This window comes from Gekko japonicus, unplaced genomic scaffold (assembly GCF_001447785.1).
Source record: "Gekko japonicus isolate JY-2015 unplaced genomic scaffold, Gekko_japonicus_V1.1 scaffold4067, whole genome shotgun sequence".
In the NCBI taxonomy this organism is placed as follows: Eukaryota; Metazoa; Chordata; class Lepidosauria; order Squamata; family Gekkonidae; genus Gekko; species Gekko japonicus.
This window is the reverse complement of record NW_015161531.1, coordinates 11,363-34,387: the sequence shown is the minus strand read 5'-3', so window position 1 is coordinate 34,387 and position 23,025 is coordinate 11,363. Positions and strand designations below refer to the sequence as shown.

The window sequence follows — 23,025 nt, the reverse complement described above, 5'->3', positions numbered from 1 at the left end:
CATCAGCTTTTGGTGCTTTCGACAGCATTCATGGTTGTTAGCATAATGCCATACACTTCTTTTGCAGGGTCAGTCCGGTCAGGCAAATCAGGCTTCACTGGAGACTTGGAAGACCCAACTGTATGCATTATTATACATTCCCCCCAAATCTTATGCAATCTCCTTGGATCCCTTGAGAGGCATGCGGATGTCCCTTGGTACATCCATTGATGTCATGCAAGTTGTAGCTGAGTGATGTTGAGCCTCTCATTATTTTACTGGGTTGGTGTGAGGATATGATGTTGTTGTTGTTGTTGTTAGCTATTCAGTCGTGTTTGACTCTTGGTGATTCTATGGGCCATGTCTCCACACGTTTTCAGGCCTTGTACTTTTTTTTTTTAGTTGTTCCATGCTCAAGCTGCTGTTGACTTTTATGGTGTCTATCCACAGTGATCTTTGGTGGCACAGTTTCCTTTTGCCACTAACCAATCCAAACGTAATTGCTCTTTCTAATGAGTTCTTCTGCATGACATGGCCAAAATAAGTCAGTCACAGTTTTTTTAAATTTTTCCTTCCAATGGCATGTCTGGTTTTATGCGTTCCAATAAATTTCTTGTTTGTCACCTTTGCTGTCGATGGAATGCACAGGAGCCTTCTTCAGCACCACAGATCAAATGAGTCGACTTTCCTCCTGTCTTGCTTCTTCACGGTCCACCTTTCGCAGCAATAGGTTGCTATAGGGAACACAATAGCAGACTAATCTGCATTTGGTTGCTAGGCTGATGTCTTTGCTCTTACATATTCCATTCATGCTCATCATTGCTGTGCGACCCAGTGAGATTCGATGTTTTATTTCTAGACTACATTCACCGTTTTGGTTAATTTGTGATCCTAAGAAAGTGAATTCTTCCACACATTCGATGTCTTCATTGTCAACTGTTATTTTGATGTTTCTATTCTTCTCAGTGGTTGTGAACTTGGTCTTTTTCACATTTAGGAAGAAGCCAAAATTCTCACTTTCTTCTTTGATTTTCTTGATTAGGTATTCCAGGCCTTCTTTAGTTTCAAAGTGGAGGGTTGTGTCATCAGCCTATCAAAGAGTGTTGATATTACTTCCTCTAGTCTTTACCCCACTGTTTGACTCTTCCAGCTCTAACTTCCTCATGATTGTTTTGGAATACATGTTGAATAGGAAAGGTGAAAGAATGCAACCTTGTCATACTCGTTTCGCTATCTTGAACCCATCAGTATCTCCGTACGGTGTTCCCACAGTGGCTTCCTGGTTTGGTGAGGATATAGTGGGAGAATTCCATGTATTTCAAACTGAAAGGTGATATCCCCATGCAATTCTTAAGTCATGGTTTTCTCCTTGGCTTAGTTTATCTCTGTATTTCTACTGGAACACTCGGCCTTGTACTGAAGCTGAGGTTTATCTAGGCAACAATTCTTTGACAGCGGCTCTCACATATCTGAGGAAGTTATGCTTTGATCACCCAGGAATCCCTTGGGGTGGTAATATCAAGGATGAACCTGGAACACTGCCTTGCAGAGCTTTTCATCTATCAATGAGCGTTTGTTCTTCCCAAATCATTCAGTGTAATCAGTGATCTTACTCAATCCCATCTTTGTCTTCTGTGGCTTTTGAATATAAGTCTGTTTGAGGCAGAAAAACTTTGGCCATCCTAATTGATGATCCTGACTGGGTGAGTGACATGGAAAGCACATTTCTGTTGATCCTTCTACACCAGAGGTCATTTCGGGGGGGATCGCGGGGGATCGCAGTTCCCCCGGGTGAGGTGCAGGGGGCGGGCACATGACGAAGCCCCGCCCCTTCTTCCGGCCGCCCCCCTTCTTCCAGCTTCATTCTGTTGCAGAAGGAGGAAGAAGCAGGAGGGTAAGTTGGCGTCCTCCCCCTCTGCCTGGCTGAGGCCACTCCACGTGGCCTCCGCAAGGACTCCCAGCCCCATCCAGGAGCTTCCCCGAGGTAGCTGTGTTAGTCTGTTGCTGCAAAATAGTCCAAGAGTTCAAAGGGCACCTTTAAGACTAACAAATAGCACCTTTAAGACTAAGACTAACTGAGTGGTGGGTGTGGCCTTATGACACACTTCCGGTGATGGCAGGGGGTGTGGCCTCATGACACACTTCCGGTGATGTCAGGGGTGTGTGGCCTCATGACACACTTCCGGTGATGTCAGGGGTGTGTGGCCTCATGACACACTTCCGGTGATGTCAGGGGGTGTAGCATATGCTAATGAGTTATGCTAATGAGTTCCCCTAGCTCTTTTTCTACGAAATGACCCCTGTTCAACACTATTGATCATAAAATTCTTCTGGGGAAATTGACTGAGTTTGGAATAGTGGAAACATGCATTGGTCGGTTCTTCTTCTTGACTGACTAATTCAGGAAGGTGATGTTAAGCAACTGTTGTTTTGCCCTGTTGTTCAAGCTATGGAGTCCCACAATGTTTCACTGGGGGGAGAGGAGAAAGATATCATTGGTCATGAAGCGGAAGTCTCTGGTTTATATTTTAAAGAGTCAGGTTAGGATTCCCTGACCTGATGCTGGTTCTCCACAGTCAAATCACAACTGTGGAGGACCAATTTCCAAGTTCTGCACTTTCCAATTTGAATAGGGAGAGCAGGATGAGGCACAAAGGACTTCAGTGCTCCACCTATGCAGACATCTCAGCCTAAAACAGCCTCTTCTCTCTCCATCTCATGGTCTGTATTGAAACCGAGCCTCTGTAGCACTTGAGAAATTAGTCATATGCAGCTGCTTTTTGAATGCGTGACATTTTCAAATGCCACATTTAATTTGAGCCTTCATTGGATTACCTGGTGCTCGATGCAGGCTTTCCCCCTCTCCTCCACATTGCTGCAAGATTGGGTGAAGTTCCCAGTAGATGAATCTGAGTTGTTTTTTGCCCTGCACCTCCCATATGGTTGCCTTCTCCTTCCCCTCCATCTGATGTTTTAGCTGCCTTCAATGGGGGCTGTGGAAACAGGGGAAAAAGAAGCTGCCTTCGACTTATCAGACCATTGGACCATCAAAGTCAGTGCTGTCTACTCAGACTGGCAGTGGCTATCCAGGGTCTCTGGTGGTCTTTCACATCAGCTCCTGCATCACCCCTTAAATGGGAGATGCTGGGGATCAGGGTTTTGTTTTCCCTTTTTTTAATTCATAGAATCATAGAATCACAGTGTTGGAAGGGGCCATATAGGCCATCTAGTCCCACCCCCTGCTCAATGAAAGATCAGCCTAGAGCATCCCTGACAAGTGTTTGTCCAGCTGCTGCTTAAAGACTGCCAGTGAGGGGGAGCTAACCACCTCCCTAGGCAGCTGATGCCACTGTTGCACAACTCTTACTCCCAAGTTCCTCAGCCTTTCCTCATAGAGCTTGGGCTCCAGGCCCCCGATCATCTTCATCACTCTCCACTACACACGCTCCATTCTATCCACATACTTTTGAAGTGAGAACTCCAGAACTGCACACAATACTCCAGGTGAGGCCAGACCAATACAGTGTACAGCGGGACTACGACATCTTGCGATTTGGATGTTAGGCCACTGTTGATAAACCCCAAGATCACATTAGCCTTTTTTGTCACTGCATCACACTGGCTGCTCATATTTAACTTACGGTCCACCCTTACCCCCAGATCTTGTTCAAACCCACTGCTATCCAGAAGTGTATCCCCCATCCAGTATGCATGTTCCTCATTTTTGTTACCCAAATGTATTAAATTGCATCTTGTTCATATCCACCCACTTTTCCAGTGTGTTCAGATCTCATTGAATTCTATTTCTATCTTCTGGTGTATTCACTGCTCCTCCCATTTTAGTGTCATCTGCAAATTTAATGAATAGCCCCTCCACAGCCTCATCCAGATCATTTATAAAAATATTGAAAAATGCTGAGTTCAGAAGTGAGCCCTGTGGCACCCCACTGGAAAACTCCCTCCATTCAGATGAAATGCCATTGACAACTACTCTCTGAGTGCGGTTCCCCAACCAGTTCCCTATCCACCTAACTATTCAAGAGTCTAGTCCACAGTCCTCTAGTTTACCCATCAGAACATCATGTGGAACCCTGTCAAAAACTTTACTCAAATCAAGGCAAACAACATCAATGGCATTCCTTTGATCCAGTAAGCTCATCACTTGATCAAAGAAGGAAATTAGGTTGGTCTGGCAGGACCTGTTTGGGAACAAATCTGTGCTGACTTCCCCAGATCACCAAGTTGTCCTTTAGATGCTCGCTGATTGATCCCTTTAAAATTTGCTCCAGTATCTTCCCTGGGACAGAGGTCAGATTGATTGACCTGTAGTTTTCTGGGTCATCTCGCCTCCCTTTTTTGAAAATCGGGATAATATCTGCCCTCCTCCCGTCTTGTGGCACATCTCCCATCCTCCAAGAGGTCTGGAAGATGATGGACAAAGGCTTTGCAAGCTCTCCAGAAAGTTCTCTGAGCACTCTTGGATGCATACCATCTGTCCCTGGGGATTTGTACTCATTTAATGCATCCAGGTGCTTCTCAATTATTTCTCTGTCCATGTCAGTAAGTAGCCCAGATGCCGTGCCTTGCCTACTACCATCTCTAGCCTGTTCTCTTCTTCAGGGAAAAAACTGAAGCAAAATACGCATCAAAACTTTCTGCTTTCTCTCTATCCTCTGTCAAAGTTTCTCCATTTCCACCCAACAGTGGGCCCCTCGCCACTTCTATCTTGCATTTGCTCCTCACATATCTGAAGGTTTTCTTGCTGTAGCAAGCCTCCCTGGCCAGCTTTAGCTCACTGTGAGCTTTGGCCTCTTTGATGGCTGACCTACAGTGCCTAGCTAACCGCAGATACTCTTCTTTAGAGGTATGTCCTTGCCTCCCTTCCTTGAACATTTCCTTTTTCTCCCTTAGCACATCACGAAGTTCTCTGATCATCCACATTGGCTTCTTAGATTCCCTACCATGTTTCCTTCTTATTGGAATAGCAATGGCTTGAGCTTGCATAAGCTCATGTTTTAGGAAATCTTACCCTTCACTTGTTCCTTTCACTTCTAGCCCATGGAATGATTCTCATCATACCTCTGAGTTTATTAAAGTCTGCTGGCACCACCAACGTAGCCAGTGGTTCACTTCCATCATCATCTCCTCCCGTCGTATTCCCCTTCCCATTTGTTGTGTTATCATTGATCTTATGTTGTTGTTCAATTATTTCATTGAGCTGTAAGCTGTCTCCAGCAGTTCTGTGGAGAACTTCTTAATATTTACCATTTTTATCTTTGTACTTGTTTTAATAGATGTACATTTCTGACCTATCCATTTCAAAATCTGTATATTTAAAAAAAAAAACATTATATTTGTCTTCTGTGAATATTTTTAACTGATTAAGAGACTGGTGATTTCGTGTTCTTGAAACTTGTTGCCTTGTTCGTTATATTGAGCCCAAAGACAGAAAAGGACAGGTAATGCCATAAATGTATAATTTCTATTTTTTTTTTTAAATCTCACCTTGATGCATAGGATTTATGGAATCTAAAGGAGTACACATTGTCGTGGATATGAATGAGATATACATGACGCTGACATAATTTTTTTCCTTTCCAGATGCAGATCGTTGCATCAAGTGCCCAGAAGATCAGCATCCCAACCTGGACCACACTCAATGCATTCCCAAAGTTATTACTTTCCTTTCATATGAGGAGACTTTGGGGATTACCCTCATTGTTTTGGTCCTGCTCTTTTCCATAGTCACACTTCTAATTCTAGGAATCTTCATTAAATATACTGACACACCAATAGTCAAAGCCAACAACCGAGACCTCACCTACATTCTTCTCATCTCACTCCTGCTTTCCTTTCTGTCCTCCCTTCTATTCATCGGCCAGCCAAGGAGGGTGACCTGCCTTCTCCGACAAACCACCTTCGAAACCATATTCTCAGTTGCTGTCTCTTCTGTGTTGGCTAAAACAATCACTGTGGTTGTGGCCTTCATGGCTGCCAAGCCAGGAAGCGAGATGAAAAAATGGCTGGGGAAGAGTCTGGCAAAGTCCATTGTCCTTTTGTGTTCCACTGTTCAGATTGGCCTCTGCCTCATCTGGCTGGGCATCTCTCCCCCCTTCCCAGAGTTTGACCTGCACTCCCATCATGGACAGATCATATGGCAATGCAATGAAGGGTCTGTGGCTATGTTTTATGGTGCCCTGGGCTACATGGGCTTCCTGGCTGCCATCTCCTTCACGGTGGCTTTCCTGGCCAGGAAGCTTCCTGGGGCCTTCAACGAAGCCAAGCTGATCACCTTCAGCATGCTGGTCTTCTGCAGTGTTTGGGTGTCCTTTGTGCCCACCTACCTGAGCACCAAGGGGAAATACATGGTAGCTGTGCAGGTCTTCTCCATCCTGGCCTCCAGTGCTGGCTTGCTGGGCTGCATCTTCATCCCCAAATGTTACATCATTGTAGTGAGGCCTGGTCTGAATATCAAGGACCATCTCATGATGAAAAGTCAAGATGGAATTTGATTCTCAGTACAGTGTTTTTCATTTTGCAAATTTAATGCCTGTGTTTTCTGTGAACTCTTGCTTCACAATTGAACTCTCTGATCTGCTACTGAAGGAAATTTCCTTCACATACATCAAGACAGACACTAGTCACAAATCATGAAGGCAAATACTTAACAGCATAGCATAGTCTCTTTGTTTGTTGCAAAGCAAACACATTAGCCTAACCACTAAACTGCAGGACAGTACTGAAATGATTTTCTGTTATGACAGTGAATCAGTCCTCTGACTGAATAAAAGTTTATCCATTCCAGGTATCATATGAACACCTTGTACCCCAGCCAAAGATCACTCATGTTATGGTCTAAGTTTATTGACAATCAATCTGAGAATTCTTGAAATGATCGGATATTAAAGAATTACAAAGATATAAAAAATATTTCCCTGGACAACTGATATGAGAAACAGAAAATTCACCTCAAACCAAGAGGAAAAGTTCAAGTAGAGAGATGTTTTAGTTATTTAATTCTTATACTGAAAAGAAAAAATGAAATTTCTCAGATTCTTACCAAGGTGTTTTCAGAGAGACTAGAGAGTCTCAAACCACTCACAGATTCGGGGTGCCTTGGGAGTGACTACCTTCTATAGGCCCAGTTAAGTGGAACTCACATGACTTTCTCTGAACCATTTGATTGGTCTCCTCTGATGCTGTGATTTAAGTGCCTCTGAATTTAGAATGATAGAAAAATTGTATACAAACCTGTGCTCTGTCCTTTGTTAGATTTTGCTCTGGGTATGGATGGAACAGAAAGAGCCATAATGACCCAGCAAGGGACAAAATGTTGTTTGCAGAAATGGTCCAGGCCTGCTCTGCTCTGTTAGCACTTAGGGTCCGTGACATAGATACCGGCATTCCCAAGCAATCAAAGTAACATCTGCCAGGAAATGGCAATTCAGACGTAGATCAGGTCGTGGATTGCGTGACATGAAGTCCTTCAGCAATGGGGGATTGGTTGTCTTTTTTTAAACTGTGATTCCTGCTAACAATGGTGAAATGTGCTCCTTTCCCTCAGGCCAGGCTTTTGTGTATCTACAGCTTCATTAACATGAAATGCAGGCAACAAACATCCTCTATGTGAAGACCTCTCACAACAGATGATTGCAAATAGCTTTCCCTGCGCCTAGGGCATGTGTGTGCACAATCCATATAATGTATCAGCAGATATCAGTCCACAAACACAAATATTAGTCCATTTCTCAGCAGCGTGCTGGTCTTCTGTGGTGTTTGGGAATTTCCTAGAGGTGTTGCCAACTTGTGTTTGGGAATTCCCTAGAGGTTTGAATGCTGTTCCTGGCAATAGCAGAGTTTCAGAAGATATATCAGCAGGGATGTGATGTCCCATCCTGAAATGCCATAGCCAGGTCTAAACTCTTTCAGCTTCTCCCCAGCTTTACCAATTTCCTCCCACTAAAATCCAGTTTTTAATATTAGAATCATAGAATCACAGAGTTGGAAGGGGCCATCCAGTCCATTCCCCTGCTCAATGCAGGATCAGCCTACAGCATCCCTGACAAGTGTTTGTCCAGCCACTGCTTAAAGACTGCCAGTGAGGGGGAGCTCACCACCTCCCTAAGCAGTTGATTCCACTGTTGAACAACTCTGTAAAAAAGTTTTTCCTAATATCCAGCCTGTACCTTCCCACCCTTAATTTAAACCCATTATTGTGAGTCCTATCCTCTGCTGCCAAAAGGAACAGCTCCCTGCCCTCCCCTAAGTGACAGCCCTTCAAATCCTTCGTGTCCCCCCTCAATCGCCTCTTCTCCAGACTGAACATTCCCAAGTCCTTCAGCCTTTCCTCATAGGGTTTGGTCTCTAGACCCCAGATCATCCTCATCGCTCTCCTTGGCACCCACTCCATTCTGCCCACATCCTTTTTGATGTGAGGCCTCTAGAATGGCACATAATACTCCAGGTGTGGCTTGACCAATGCAGTCTACATCGGGACTACAGCAGCTTGCGATTTGGTTGTTATGCTTCTGTTGATACACCCCAAGATTGCATTAGTCTTTTTTGTTGCTGCATCACACTGGGTGGTCATATTTTACTTTCGGTCCACCTTTTATTTTATCTTTTATCTTAACCCTCAAAAAGTGTCTTCCTCACAGGAATGGGATTGGTTGGTTTTCCCATTGTTGGTGTGGCTGCCTATGAAGCATATCACCAAGAGAAGGGGATAGAAACTTGGGAGTTTAAAAAACCAGTACAGACACAAAGATATTCTACTGTCTATTTTTACAAGAAGACCCACCTCAGAGGTGAAAATGACTGCTGTGAGGACAGGGAAAGTGGCTGCCACAAAGACCAGAAAAATCTGAATTTTTCCAATCACAAATCAGCCATTCAGGCTTTGTAGCGAACTTTCCCAAAACTTCAATGCAAAATGTGTTATAGAAAGATTGTAGAAAATCTGGGGGAAACAAGTGCACAAAGGCACCACAACACAGTGGAGAAACAGGTAACTGCCACAAATAAACCACCCTGCATTGGACAAGGGGCAGATAACTAAGTGGAACACACCTCAACCTGAACAAAAAACCCTTCAGACTTCTCCATCTCTGTAAAAATGTTCTCCCTCTGTTCTCACCTACTTTGTAAAGATATATTTCTATTTATCTATTTAATACAATCCAAAATCTTTATATGGAGTGACACTGTGCCACCTCCCCCCCCCAAAAAAAAACAGGATCCCTATAACAGATGGTTATATAAGAAGAAGAGGAGGAGGAGGAGGAGGAGACTGGATTTATACCTTGCCCTTTATACAGTCTGAGAGCGGTTTACAATCTCCATCCCTTCCTCTCCCCACAACAGACACCCTGTGAGGTAAGTGGGGATGAGAGAGCTCTTTCAAGAGGGTCACTAGGGGAATGTGGTTGGGGCGGAGGTATTTGTGAATTTCCTGCACTGTGCAGGGGGTTAGACTAGATGACCCTTGGGATCCCTTCCAGCTCTATGTTACTAAGGCCCATTCAGATGTTGATCCTGAGTGTGGGGGGGAATAGAGAGATGCTGGCAGTATTGATTATTACAAACATGCTTCTTCACAGATATTTCCAGATATTTGTGCATTTCATAATAACAGCAATTTGGACTGCCTGCCCTTCAACGACAAGGATACTTCTGCATCTCAAGAGAAATTCTTAAAAGGGAAGGTAATAATGGGAATCATATGGCTGACAAACTGCTGTATAAGGAGAAGTGGTCGGATTTTGAGTTGAAATTAGGAAAAGGAGGGGGTGAATTGCTCTTGCTATTAGTAATAGGAATGAACTCAACATGGCCACATAGAACTTTTTAGGTGTGTTTAAAGAACAGGCGAAGTCAAATCATCTCTCTATCTCTCACCCACCCACCAAAGCATCCATTTTCCCCCAGGAGAACTGATTTTGGTATTTGGAAGATGAGGTGTAATTCCAGGGGATCCCCAGGTCACACCTGGAGGCTGGCATCCCTGTGACTCCTCCCCAAAATGCTGCCCTCCCCAGGCTCCACCCCACCAAATCTCCAGGTCTTTCCCAACCCAGAGCTGGAAACACAGTTTTCTTTCCTTTTCCGCTTGAGGCAGCCCCTCCCTTCTCCTCCACCCAGTTCAAGCTAGGGATGCCAGCCTCCAGGTGGGACCTGGGGCTCCCCAGGGATTACAGCTCATCGCCACGCTGCAGCGATCAGTTCCCCCAGAGAGAAGGGATGCTGTGGAGGATGGTCTCTGTGGCATCGCACCCCACTAGGCTCCATCCCCACAGCTCCAGGAGTTTCCCAGCCTGGATATGGCAACCCTACCCGCCCCCCAATCCCCCGCCAGCGGGGAGGGGCGCGACCTGGCAATCCTAGTTCAAGCATTTCCCCCCCTTTTGTGTTCTCCTGCCCATTCATGCCCAAGATCTCTTTTGTTTAAACTCGCCTTTCCCACTGACATGCAAAACCCAAAAATCTCCATCTCGTGAAAAGGAAAATCCCTCTTTGATTTCTTCAGATCACCCCACACCCCCCAAACAGAGGGAGGGTGTCAGCGTTCCAACCCACCTGTCTGAACTTTTTATGCCGCTCTGGGGAAAACACTCAGTCCCCACGCCTAGGTGGTCCTGGGTGGGCCGTTTTGGGGCTCGCAAGGGCACCTGGGAAGTGTAGTTCCCAGCAGGAGAACAAAGCCGACGCTGAAGATTTTTTGGCAAAAAGGCTTCCTTCTTCCCCGTCACTTTCTGTCTCTCTTCAGGATCGCTTCAGCTGGTCTGTCATGCAGGGAGAAAGCTGCCCCACGCATCGACAGAACAGGGAAGGGATTTTCTCTTCCCGAATACTTCAGCATTGCGTTATTCCGTGCGGTCCTGGTAGTAGCAACGGAACTACAGTTCCCAGAAAGCCGTGCCAGCATCGGAGAGGTCCACCCGGCTCGTTCTTGTCATCCACAAATTAGCAGGACTGTTTTTCCTAGAAAGCGAGAACGAAGGAAATTTTGGAAACATGGAATTTCACAGGAATTCTGCAGGAAAGGTGAGTGTATGATTTCCGAAAGAGATCTTGGGCGGGAGGAGGAGGGAGGGGAGAGAGAGCGTGTATGAACGGCACGAGAGAGAGACAGACAGACAAAGAGGGTGTGTTGAAAGGAATGACAGGATTTCCCGTTGCAAACAGTGGAAGAGGCTTGAAGGCTCATTGGAAACAATGGGATCCAGAAATGCCGATTGATTTGTATGGGCTCCTTTGAAACGAACAAATGAAGTTGCGTTACTCTGATTCAGATCCTTAGTCCATCGAGACCAATATTGTCTACTCAGACTGGTAGCAGCTCTCCAGGGTCTCGGATGGAGGTCTTTCACATCAACTCTTAACTGATGCTTTCAACTGGAGATGCTGGGGATTGAACCTGGGGCCTTCTGCATGCCAAGGAGATGCACTGCCACTGAGCCACAGCTCCCCCACCCCACCCCACCGGAATACACTGCAGCACAAAAAAGTTGCAATGAAAATGCAAAATGTGGCTTCAGTTGATGTCTCTGGGCCCCAATAGACTGCTGTGGGACTGGAGTGACAGGCCCCAGAATGGAATGATAGTCCCCAAGAATAGAATCAATGCTTTGGGACTGGAAAGAAAGTCCTCCAAGTGGAATGATTAGGAATAGAATCAGTGCTCTGGGACTGGAAAGAAAGTCCTGCAAGTGGAATGATGGCCCCTGGTGGTAACAGAAGTATTCTGGGATTGAAATGACAGACCCCCAAGTGGAATGACAGCCCCTGGGAGTAGAAGAAGTATTCTAGAGCTGGAATGACGCCCACCTCCCAGTGCAATGACAGCCCCAGGGAGAAGCAGAAATGTTTTGGGACTGGAATGCCAGGTCCCAGAGTGGAATAATGACTCCTGGGGTTAGAATCAGTGCTCTGCAATGTAATCACAGACCATAGAGCGGAATGAAATGCCTTACATTGTAATGAATTTTTCTTGAAAGTGTGTAGTTATTCCCCCATCAGCTCCGCCTCAGTTGGTTCTGTCTGTTCGTTGTTTTGGTGCAGAGTCATGATGTTGGTGCCAGCCACCTCCTCTGTTGGCAAGTCTAAATTTTGCCCCTCTTCCCCTTCCAGTTCCAATGTCCAGTTCTGCTTCCTTCCTATCAGGGCCCAGAGGCATTGCCTGAAAACCCATTCTGCATTTTCATTGCATTTTTTGGTGCTGTAATGTGTTCTAAAGGAACCCATGCAAGTCAATTGGTGTGCCTGGTTCCCATCATCTCCAATGGGCCTTCAAGCCTCTCCCATCGTTTGCAATGGGCAATCTTGTCATTCCTTTTAGTACATGCCAGACAAAGAGCTGGCTATGGGGGAAACTTGGGACACAAAGAGAGAGCTGTTTTCCTTCCTGGGCAAGACCTGTGCACACAGGTGACATCTGTTTTCACACACTTGAATGTGTTTTGTACGACCAGCCTGAGTTTATTCTTCTTACTAACGATAGGAATAATCCTCTTCCTCCTCCTTTAGTTCTTTCAATGTGACACCCAAACATTCATCTGAAGTAAGGAAGTCTTATGCAACATGTTTGTGGTTACCTTTCTCTTCCACAGTTTCTTTTCTTTCAAATCCCCAAACTGTGGAGATGATGCAGCAGCTGACTTGTAGTTCAAGAATCGTGTGTTGTACAAACTGCAGTCCCTCATGCGTCGGTATCTGGAAAGGTCCAGGAGGCCGTAGGTTTTTCCTGGATATTCTGTGCCCGGCCTGTCTCACCCATCTTGGGTAAGAACATGAGAACATGAGAGGAGCCATGTTGGATCAGGCCAGTGGCCCATCCAGCCCAACACACTGTGTCACACCGTGGCCAAAACCCAGGTGCCACCTGGAGATCCACCAGTGGAGACTTTAGGTTTGTTAGAACAAAAGACATGGTGACCTTAACTGGGCCAGCTTTAGAGTAACACAGAACACTTCTGCACACAAAAATGTTGAAAGCAGAAACTTTCTGTACAGATACAATTTCGTGTTATTTCTTAGGTGAAATGTGCAATAGAGTATAGTAGATACTTGTACAGGCAATAGTTTCTCTTTTTTTCTTACATTTCATTGGACTCGAGTTTTAAGTGAATTTGACTAACAGATGTTGCCCAGAATGGTCTATTAATTAATTATTGGGGAAATTGGCTTAGCAAGAGGGGGCAACAGTGAGAGTGCCAGTTTTTATGTGCGCCAGTTTTTATGGGGAGGGTGTCTGTTGTGGGGAGAGGAAGGGAAGGAGATTGTAAGCCGCTCTGAGATGCCGAGTGGAGGGCGGGGTATAAATCCAGCTCTTCTTCTTCTTCTAGATGACCAGGGTAGAAATGTGACCAGTGATGAAAGAACTTTATCCAAAATAAGGCTCTGTTTTCCTGAGAAACCCAGGGATGTAAAACATGCATCTTATCTTTAGAGCGGAGAAGATTGCTTTATAGCCAGCCCCATCTGGGCTACACTTCCAGATAGTTTCTTTCCCAGGCTGTGCCTGCCTTTCATTCCTAGTGGGGTCATTCCTAGGCCAGGCATATGAGATAGATTGGATCTCTATCTGGAGTGATTTTTATATGAAGGGTGTGTGGCATTAATTCCTTGTGGAAAACCAACTGCCCTTCTGTGGGGTGGCACTGACTGGTAACACAGAAGCCCAGTTCTGTGCAATTTTCAGAGTGTGTTTCTTGGTGACCTGCAGTATACTATAACTGTCAGAGACTGAAGAAAATGAATGCAATTGTTCTTGCTGCTGGTATGGTGTACCACATTCTTTTAATGAAGTGGGTGGCCTACAGACTTCTTCCCTCTTCTTGAATGTGCAGGGGAGAAATAGATGATCAACTGGGCCATCTTTTCCTCTTTCAGAGACCCCCAGTGTCCTTTGAGGAGGTAGCTGTGTCCTTCACGCAGGAGGAATGGGCTCTGCTGGATCCAGGCCAACGAAAACTTTTCTGGGAAGTTGTACAGGAGAACTTCGAGACTGTGGGCTCACTTGGTAAGGACCTTTTTCCTTTCATTATGACCAAGGAAGAGAAGTGAGGGGGTGGCACCTTCCTTTGATCCCCTTTGATTCCAGAAGTTGTCTGAAAATTTGGGTTTCCCTTTTCAAGCGAGAAAATAGAGGTGAAGAAAGTCCAGGATCTCTTCAGCTGGTCCCTCCTGCAGTGGGCCATCACATGAAGCTGCCCTACACAGTGACAGATAAGAGAAAAAACCTTCTCAGATACTTCAGCTTTGTTATTCCATTTGGTTCTTAGATACTTCAGCTTTATTATTCCATTTGGAAGGGGAGCGGTGGCACAGTGGGTATATCCCACTGTCTTAACATCTGAACTGTGTTAGTTCGAGCCCCGCGCTGGTGTGAGCAGCCAGCCTGTTGTCCCCAGCTCATCGTCCACCCAGCGATTCGAAAGCTTTGGCGAGTAGATAAAATGGGAACCACACCTTAGAGAGGGTGGGCACACCAATCTCCCTTGTGGGAGGGTGTTAGCTGACGGTCGGGACGTCCTGGTCGAGGTTCGGAAAGGGTGGAAGAACTTCTCGGCTACAAAAATCCCTGCAGTGGATGTTTCTGGCCAGGCGGTGGCAGTGTGGTGATTTGACATACGGGTCCTGAAGCCTGGTTGACAAGCAGCCGTTTGGAAAATGACTGAGCCAAGCCAGAAGACGTTTACACCGTGCAGTGACGATGTGTGCAATTAAATGAATATATGTTGTCTTCCCTATCCCCTATGAACATTGTTAGCCCCCTGTCTAAAATGTGTAACTGTAAATCGCTTTGAACCCACTGGGGAAAGCGATTAATAAATTGAAAGTATTATTATTATTATTATTCTTGCAGGGAACTACAGTTCCCAGAAGGACTTGGGAGCACCAGAGTGGTCCACCATGTCTTTTCTAGGTGACCAGAGAGTGGTTTTTGCTGGAGAGAGAGGAGGAAACTTGGGGAACTTAGAATTCAGCAGGGACTCTCTTCTTCCTCATTCTGCCCAGCTGGAGGGAGAATTTGGTTTTTGCTTGTCCGCAGGAAAGGTGAGTTTTTAATTTCATAAACAGATAGGGCTGCCAAGTACCTACCTCAGTTTGGTGGGGGAGAGTTGTTTCCCGGCAGGATCAGTCCCGCATGTAGCTCACGCATGCGCCACAATGCTGTTGCCCAGATGTGACGTCAGCATGCTGGGCACATTGCCGGGCGACGCGTGCTGACGTCACGTCTGGGCGACAGCATTGTGGCACACGTGTGTACTACGTGCCGGAATGGTCCGGCTGGGAAACAAGTCTCCCCCGCCGAACTGAGGTAGGTACTTGGCAACCCTATAAACAGACCTTGGGCAAGAAGAGAGGAGGGGAGGGGATAGAAAAAACGTGTGGATGGAATGAATGACTCTTCGTTTTAAGAGAATTTGACCAACAGAAGTGCAGTTTTCTTGGAGACTTTCAGTATATCTGTCGGACTCCTGAACAACTGATTTTCTTGTTGTTGGTTTGATGTATTGTGCTCTTTTAATCAAATGACTGGTTGATGGGATTCTTCTTTCTTTCTTGAATACTCAGGCACAGGAACAGATGATCAACTGGGCAATATTTTCTTCTTTCAGCAATCCTTAATGTCCTTCGAGGAGGTAGCCCTGTGCTTCACAGGGGAGGAATGGGCTCTGCTAGATCCAGGCCAAAGAAAACTCTTCTGGGAAGTGATGGAGGAAAATTATGAGACCGTGACCTCTCTGGGTAAGGCTCTTTTCCTTTTATCATTAACATCCTGTTTCTCACAACAGCCAACCATGTTGCACTTGAGAGCCAAACCAACAGGAAATAGAGGCTGAGGCCTTCACTTGATGCTACCTCCCAGCACAGGTACTCAGGGTTTACCACCTCTGAATATGGCAGTTCTCTTCAGTCACCATGGTTTATTAGTCATTTATTTATTTGTCTGACCTGCTTTTTCTCCTCATTAGCCCTGTAGCTTGCTGTGCTCATGTATTTCCTGATTATTTCTGCCAGCCACAGACAGACAACTGTCACTTCCATTGCAAATGGCAGAGGGAGTTATATTGTTGATACCCTGTGTTCCTCTCCAATGGGGTTCCAAAAGTAGTTTCCATCATTCTATTATCCTGTACTTTATCCTACCCCTTTGAGGTAGGTCCAGTTGAGTGTTTGTGACTGCCCCAAGGCCACTGAGGAAGCTTCCATGGAAGAGTTCTGGGTATTTGGAGCTGTGTCTCTTTGATCCTAGTCAGACAGTCTGACTCCTACACCACACTGGCTCTGATAGCTCAGGGACATTCCCCTTGTTTTGTACAGAAGACATCTGTCAACCTCCTTGTCTGTGGTGACTCATGGCTCCTCTCAAGTAAACCTTTGTTTCCGTTACAAACACCACAGGGATACTGAGGAGGTAATCTGGGCCAGGACAATGCGATTCCCTTTGTTTTTTGTACCACTACTCCCATAATCATCCTAAAAATGGTGGCCGATTCTCAAGTGCGAACCTTGTTTTCTGATGAGGTATAAGAACATGAGAAGCCATACTGAATCAGACCCATGGCCCATCCAGTCCGACACTCTTGTGTCACACAGTGGCCAAAACCCAGGTGCCATCAGGAGGTCCGCCAGCGGGCCCAAAACTCCAGAACTCCAGAAGCCCTCCAACTGTTGTCCCCCCCCCAAGCACCAAGAATACAGAGCACCACTGCCCCAATCAGAGTGTTCCTTCTAGACCTTGTGGCGAAGAGCCACTGATGGACCTCTGCTCTATATGCTTATGCCTCCCACAAGAACACAGACAGGCAGATCCATCTAGTAATATAGACTAGACGGCAACCCAGTCACTCCACTTGTCAACCCCATAGCTCACTTCAATGGCAGTATTGTTTTTATGAAGCTCCTTGTAGCTGCATGGAAGGATGGGCTGACTGGGAAGAAGAAGAAGAGAGAAGAGGAGATTGGATTTATACCCCGCCCTTCACTACCCAAAGGTGTGCGGCTTACAGACTCCTTTCCCTTCCCCTCCTCACAACAGACACCCTGTGAGGTAGGTGGGGCTGAGAGAGCTCTGACAGAAACGGCCCTTTTTTCAAGAACAGCTCTTATCAGAACTACTTGGCTAAATGACAAATGATGTAATCCTTTTAATACCACTCTCAGCCTAACCTGCCTCACAGGGTTGTTGTGAGGATAAAATGGAGGAGAGGAGAACAATGTAAGCTGCCTTAGGTTCCTATTGGGAAGAAAGGTGGCAGATAAATAAAGTAGTTTGGTGTAGTGGTTAAGTTGTCCCACCTGGAGGCTGGCATCCCGGGGGGGGGGGTGTAGGTCCTTCCTTTGACCTTCTTGAATTTTAGGACACACTTCCATTTGCCAAAGAGGAAAGAACGAAGCTCCCACACCCGAGAATCTTACAGTGCCTGAAAGAGAAAGTGCTAAATACTTTCATGCCATAAAGAGAAATCTGTTTTTGAGGAGGACTCTGATTAGGAGAGACTGGCAATGTCCAGTTAGGTTCCTGTAAGCAAACTTCTTCATCCTTTCTGTGCTGACATGGAGTGGCTCTCCCATGTTCCTTTGCTTGAGTGACTGAGGCTGAGGAGAGTAGAGGAGAAATGGTCTTGGTGATTAGGCAAGAGTAGAGGAGGGACATTTACTCAGTGGCAGAGCTCCTGTTTTGCCTGTCGAAATTCCATGGTAAATCAATAGCAACTGCAAAGGGTTTTCAAGGCAGGAGGATTTTTTATTACAGGACTGGGAGAGGCCCCTTCCTGAGGCCCTCTGGAGGCACCACCCCTTGGAGTAGAATCCTCTGAGTTTGATGGAAACTTCCAGGCATATCCTGACGGAGAGGAAAATCGGAGTCACCTGTGAGCATTTTGCTGTCTCTCAACGCTGAGAAGGAAGGAAGGCGGTATGTGGGGGAAAAGAAGCCAGGCAAGAGATGCTGCAGACAGGTTCTGGGGATTGAATTTTGAGGTAGAACTGCTTCTCCTTGTAATGGTCTGCTGTGTCTAGGCCAGTTCAGAGGAGGTCAAAGTAATAACCAAGCCAGACACGAACCAGGCCCACATCTAAATTACCTAGGCTTACCAAATGCTGGCGGGGGATCTGCAGCTCTTTACAGGATCCCTGCCGTGGGGGACGGCAATACGCAGTGCACCCGCCGTCGCCAGGATGTGACGCTGTGCGTCGCTCTGGCAACGGGGCTGTTTGGAGTCCACTCCTCTACTTGCACCTGCTGGATGACCTTGGGCAAACCTTAATTCTGAAAAGATAGAGCCACAGGAACTCTGTAAAGTGCGCTCAGTGTTTCTTTAACGATGGCAATAATGTTATAAATATGAAATTTACAAAAGTGATACTAATACATTCAAATTATATTTGTGGGGTATTTCTGATGTACTAGTCTGCACAGATGCAGTTTTCCATAAGGTGTTCTCCACAGTTTATACTCTTGTAATACTCTGTTGAGTACCGCGCTAGAAGGAACCATTCTTAAAGGTCATTGTAGATGTTCTCAGGCAGCCCCTGAGTGGTGTCAGCCATCACCAGCTCCTTTCTAGGGAGTCCTTGGTTTAAGGGAGTTTTCCCACTAAGAAAAGGCTCCATTCCCCCCTTCTTTCCATCCCACTATGACTGGCCCAAAGTCCTCCAGGGAGCTTCTATGGCAGAATGGTGATTTGAACCTGGTTCTCCCAGATTCTAACTTAACATGCAAACCACTACACCACACTGGCTTTTGCAGTGTGACTGCAGAGGAACAGCAGCAAGCAGTTTAGCTTGGGTAAGTCAAGCAAGCTGCATAGTAGCAGGTTGCCTGTTTTTTGCTGGCGGGCATGGCTGTGAATAGTATTTCCCTCAAAGGCCAAAAAAGCCCTGCAAAGAACCCTTCCCCTCACTCTGCCTTTTACTAACCAAAGCTTAAACTGTTAATACTGTGTGGTTGCCTAGCAACAACCACTGATTCTTAAAGGTACAGGTGCTGCTTCTATAATTTGGCCCCAAAGGTTTGTGTGTGTGAGAGATAGACAGAGACACACACAGAGAGAGAGAGACATAAACCTTGGGCGTTTTTCAGATTTGTAGAAAGATCTCTCTTGTCTGCCCATAGCTCCAACCATCACAGTTAAGCATTTCCATTTTTTCTTTTCTGTAAACAAAACTATTTAATAAAATCCAGTTCTTTTATGAAATATTTTCCCAATGTCTCTCCTTGTGCTTCCTAAATTAACACCAGAAGACACTGTAACCTTTAGCACTATAATCTGAGAAGTGTAACCTTGATGTTTAGTGTCTGTTCTTCCTCTCCAACAGAAGCAAGCAACTTGTGGGCAACAGAGGGAAGGAATTTCCTCCCTCCTGCTCTGGCTTCCACTTTCTCCTTTTCCAAGACATCCTAGCTTGTGCTTCTATATATAGCTGAGATTTCCCCCCCATGCCCACAGCTCTCATTCCAGAAAATACCATTCAGTACCAACTGTACCTATTAGTTCCTTTTTGTTCTTATTTAATATCTGTCTCTGTTCTCCAGGTGCAGATTTGAGGGAAATGGTGGGTGAGAAGGAACCAGGAAGACTGATTCTGGAAAAATATGAAGATTTGTATGTGGAAGCAAAATCTGGGGATCAAGTGGTACTAAAGAGGCAGCAGAGAATTAAGAGGGAAGCGAAACAGAAGCAGAGGAAGGAACTGATTGCCCATCAGAGCAGGAAGATGCCTGAGATCCCAACCCAAAATAAAGTACAGATGAGAAAGAGAAGGCATAATCATCCTGTCAATGCAAAACTATTTGGCTGCAAATCCAGTGGTAAAAAATACAAGAGTATTAAAACATATTGGAAAATGTATAAATACTTGGAGTGTGGAAAGAACTCCTGTTGGAACAATGCACTAACTAGACATCAAAGGATGCACGCAGGGGAAAAGCCATATAAATGCCTGGACTGTGGGAAGAGGTTCTATTGGAATAGTGAGCTAACTGTACATCAAAGAGTTCACACAGGCGAGAAGCCATATAAATGCTTGGAGTGTAGAAAGAGCTTCTCTCAGAATGGCACTTTAACTGCACATCGAAAGGTTCACACAGGGGAGAAGCTACATAAATGTTTGGAATGTGGGAAGAGCTTTTCTCGAAATACCTACCTAACTGCACATCAAAAAGTTCATGCAGGGGAGAAACCATATAAATGCCTGGAGTGTGGGAAGAGTTTCTATCGAAATAGCCAGCTGACTGTACATCGGAGAGTTCACACAGGGGAGAAGCCATATAAATGCTTGGAGTGTGGGAAGAGCTTCTCTCAGAATGGCCACCTAATTGAACATCAAAAGATTCACACAGGTGAGAAGCCATATAAGTGCTTGGAGTGTGGAAAGAGCTTCTCTCAGAACAGTAACCTAACTAAACATCAAAAGGTTCACACAGGGGAGAAGCCATATAAATGTTTGGAATGTGGGAAGAGCTTCTCTCGCAATGGCACTCTAAGTAGGCATCAAAAAGTTCACATCGGGGAGAAAGTATATAAATGCTTAGAGTGTGGAAAGAGCTTCTCTCAGAGGAGCCACCTAGCTGCACATCAAAAGGTTCACACAGGGGAGAAGCCATATAAATGCTTGGAATGTGGGAAGAGCTTCTCTCGTAATGGCACTCTAAGTAGACATCAAAAGGTTCACATAGATAAGCCATATACATGCTTGGAGGGTGGAAAGAGCTTCTCTGATCAGAGCCAAATAACTGCACATCAGAGGGTTGACTCAGAGGAGAAGCCATATAAATGTCTGGAGTGTGGGAAGAGGTTCTATCAGAATAGTCATCTAACTGCACATCAGAGGGTTCACACAGGGGAGAAACCATATAAATGTTTGGAGTGTGGAAAGAGCTTCTCTCAGAATGGCCACCTAACTGCACATCAAAAGGTTCACACAGGTGAGAAGCCATATAAATGTTTGGAGTGTGGAAAGAGCTTCTCTCAGAATGGCCATCTAACTTCACATCAAAAGGTTCACACACGGGAGAGGTCGTATACATGGCTGGAGTGTGGGCAGAAGCCTTACCTTATATCACAAGAGTCACACAGGGGAATAGCCGTCAAATCTCAAGATGTGGGAAACCAGTTAAAGTGGCTGACCTTTCCAGATTGTGGTCATGATATGTTTTATGGTACCTGGCCTTGATGAGACTAATCTCTATGCCCATTTCCCTTCTCTCATTCCTTTCCTCAGTCTCAAACAAATGCTTGTAGCACTACCTGGTGACCTAAAATACATCTTTTTCTCTATACTCTATATAGCAGTGACAATTATTATTGCTTACAAAGGCAGCAGTGACAATGATTAATGCTTACAAAGTGAAGATTGCTATAATTGTCCAGTGGGAAAAAACTTGACTTTATCAGAAAAGGTGTCATATTGAAGATTAAATTTCTGTCCTCCCCTTTGGAGACCAATTGCAAATTTAAGATGTTGTCTTCTGTATCCATTAGGGCTACAATATCCTTTTTTTTGGAAAAAGTTATTAAGGCCTTAAGGAACATAAAGGTAATTTGGTTTTTTAAAATATATATATTTATTTATAGGATTTTAATGAAATAAACAGTACAATTTGGTCATAGTAAATTTTTTCGAGTCTATTCATCAAGCTTATTTTCTATCCATTTGTAAACTCTTATCCATCATTTTAAGTTAATTTCTTCATCTTTTCCTAATAAAACAACATTTAATCTGTCCATTTCCGCTAATTTCAACAATCTTTGAACTATCGCTTCTCTTGAAGGAGTTTTCTCCATTTTCCAACATTTAGCTAGTAGTATTCTAGCTGACGTTAAAATATAAGTCACCATATACAAATCATTTTGTTTATAACCATCTGGGATATAAAGGTAAATGTGATTGCTTAACAAGAATGTTTTAACTGAGGTTCAAAGTGATTCTTACACCTTTTCCAGAAAGCTGCGGCTACTGTGGCATCATAATTTTTCTTTTCTATGAACTGTCGTCAGATCAATATTCCAAGGTTCAGCAAACTTACTCAAAGAAATAATGAATACCACTTTTGATTCCCCCCCCCTTTTGAGTTATCTGCTTCATAACTTTTTGCCAGTTTTACTTTCCAGGTGTTTGATCATTTTGACTCTTTTGTGTAAAAACTGAATAGGTGTATCCTGCCTGGACAGCAGGTACTTGCATATTTGTTGGTTGAGTGTTGCTTGTTGTATGTGATTTGAGAGCATGAATAAATCAAATGCATTCAGCATTTCCCCCCTCAAAATCATAGCGAGATCATCCATGCTTGTCAGCCCAGTTAATGTGATGCAAGCTTCTCTCCCATGGCTGAGCTATTGCAGTTGAAGAGGCCCAGGGATGATAATCCTTGGTCAGATTTGAGGACACCTAAATATCTGCTACTTGTTCCATTTCATCCCATGGCTTAGAAGGCTTAGCTTTGAGCAAAGTTGTGGAAGAAATCATCTGGAAATGTTGGTCCTCCCTCTCAACTGGGAAAACAGAAGTGAAAATCCAGCTTGTCCTGAGGAAACTGGACCCATAAATCAACCTGGCATGTGAAACGGTTGGGATGGGACCACAGTCTGAAGATGAATAATAGCTCCTTGATGGTTTCCAACGAAGTTAACTCAGTTCATAGCAGCTGGGAAAAGGCTCCAGAGATCTAGAAGTATCAACTGAAATGACTAAAATTTGCTAGAAGACTACTGAAGACCATGTGTTGTCCTGCTAATGGATTCATGAATGACCTGCTTTGTGTTTTTCTCATTTGTATTTTATAATGTTATAACCTGTTCTCAGGTAAAGTTTCCTGTCTTGGGAGGGGTGGGGCATTTTAGATGTAAGCCTACTGTATGTATGTTAATCTATGTAATCTTAAATGGCATCAAAACTAAAAACGCTAATATTCTGGATTTTGTACATCTCTGCATCTTTACCCAACCTCTGATTCAGCTGATTATATTTAAGAACATAAGAAAGGTGTGCTGTCTCAGACCAATGGCCCATCCAGTCCAACCATCTGTTTGAAAA

The 23,025-nt window shown here is 44.9% G+C and overlaps 1 protein-coding gene across 1 annotated transcript; it reads left to right on the top strand.

The window, feature by feature from the left end:
• The first annotated feature begins 8,911 nt into the window (after positions 1 to 8,911).
• LOC107125811 (zinc finger protein 331-like) lies at positions 8,912 to 21,165 on the top strand. Its single transcript, XM_015429272.1, has 7 exons — positions 8,912 to 8,986; positions 9,579 to 9,683; positions 13,870 to 13,999; positions 14,846 to 15,036; positions 15,603 to 15,732; positions 19,526 to 20,658; positions 20,908 to 21,165. The coding sequence occupies exons 1-7, from the start codon at positions 8,912 to 8,914 to the stop codon at positions 21,163 to 21,165; spliced, it is 2,022 nt and encodes a 673-aa protein (XP_015284758.1).
• Positions 21,166 to 23,025: the final 1,860 nt, after the last annotated feature.